General features: G+C 59.5%; 1 protein-coding gene across 1 annotated transcript in view; it reads right to left on the bottom strand.

The window, feature by feature from the left end:
* PSMD2 (proteasome (prosome, macropain) 26S subunit, non-ATPase, 2) overlaps positions 1 to 164 on the bottom strand; it is a gene marked incomplete at its 3' end in the record, with an annotated part of 6,101 nt that extends 5,937 nt beyond the window's left edge. The window contains exon 1 of the mRNA XM_010288352.1: positions 64 to 164. Coding sequence (XP_010286654.1) covers positions 64 to 134 — 71 coding nt within the window. The remainder of the gene's footprint in view (positions 1 to 63) is intronic.
* Between the last annotated feature and the right edge of the window lie 214 nt (positions 165 to 378).

Here is a 378-nt window from a genome sequence, read left to right as displayed (position 1 = left end):
AGGAGCCCCACTCAAAGTGAAACCCCCCCCCCATTTCCACTGCACAAGGAACAAGAGTGAGGGACAGATAGACTCAAGTCCTGGCCAGGGCTCCCTGCATAGCACAGACTTACCCCCAGGCGCTCCACCAGCATCTCCAGCTCATCCTGCAGCTGCTTGTCCTCCTCAGACTGCCGAAATGCACAGGAGAAAGCAGAGTTAAGGGCACCCAGCACAGACACCCCCAGTGTGACAGGTGGGGGTGTCACTTGAAGCCACAAGGGGACTGGGACACAGCGACACACACACCACCACCCCCGGGGCACCATCCTGCCCCAGTGCTCCCATTACTGGGGTCACCACTCCGAAGAGACCTCCTCCATTACCCTGTGCCGTATG

The sequence above is a fragment of the Phaethon lepturus genome, unplaced genomic scaffold (genome assembly GCF_000687285.1).
Source record: "Phaethon lepturus isolate BGI_N335 unplaced genomic scaffold, ASM68728v1 scaffold44525, whole genome shotgun sequence".
In the NCBI taxonomy this organism is placed as follows: Eukaryota; Metazoa; Chordata; class Aves; order Phaethontiformes; family Phaethontidae; genus Phaethon; species Phaethon lepturus.
This window is presented reverse-complemented; position numbering and strand designations above follow the sequence as displayed.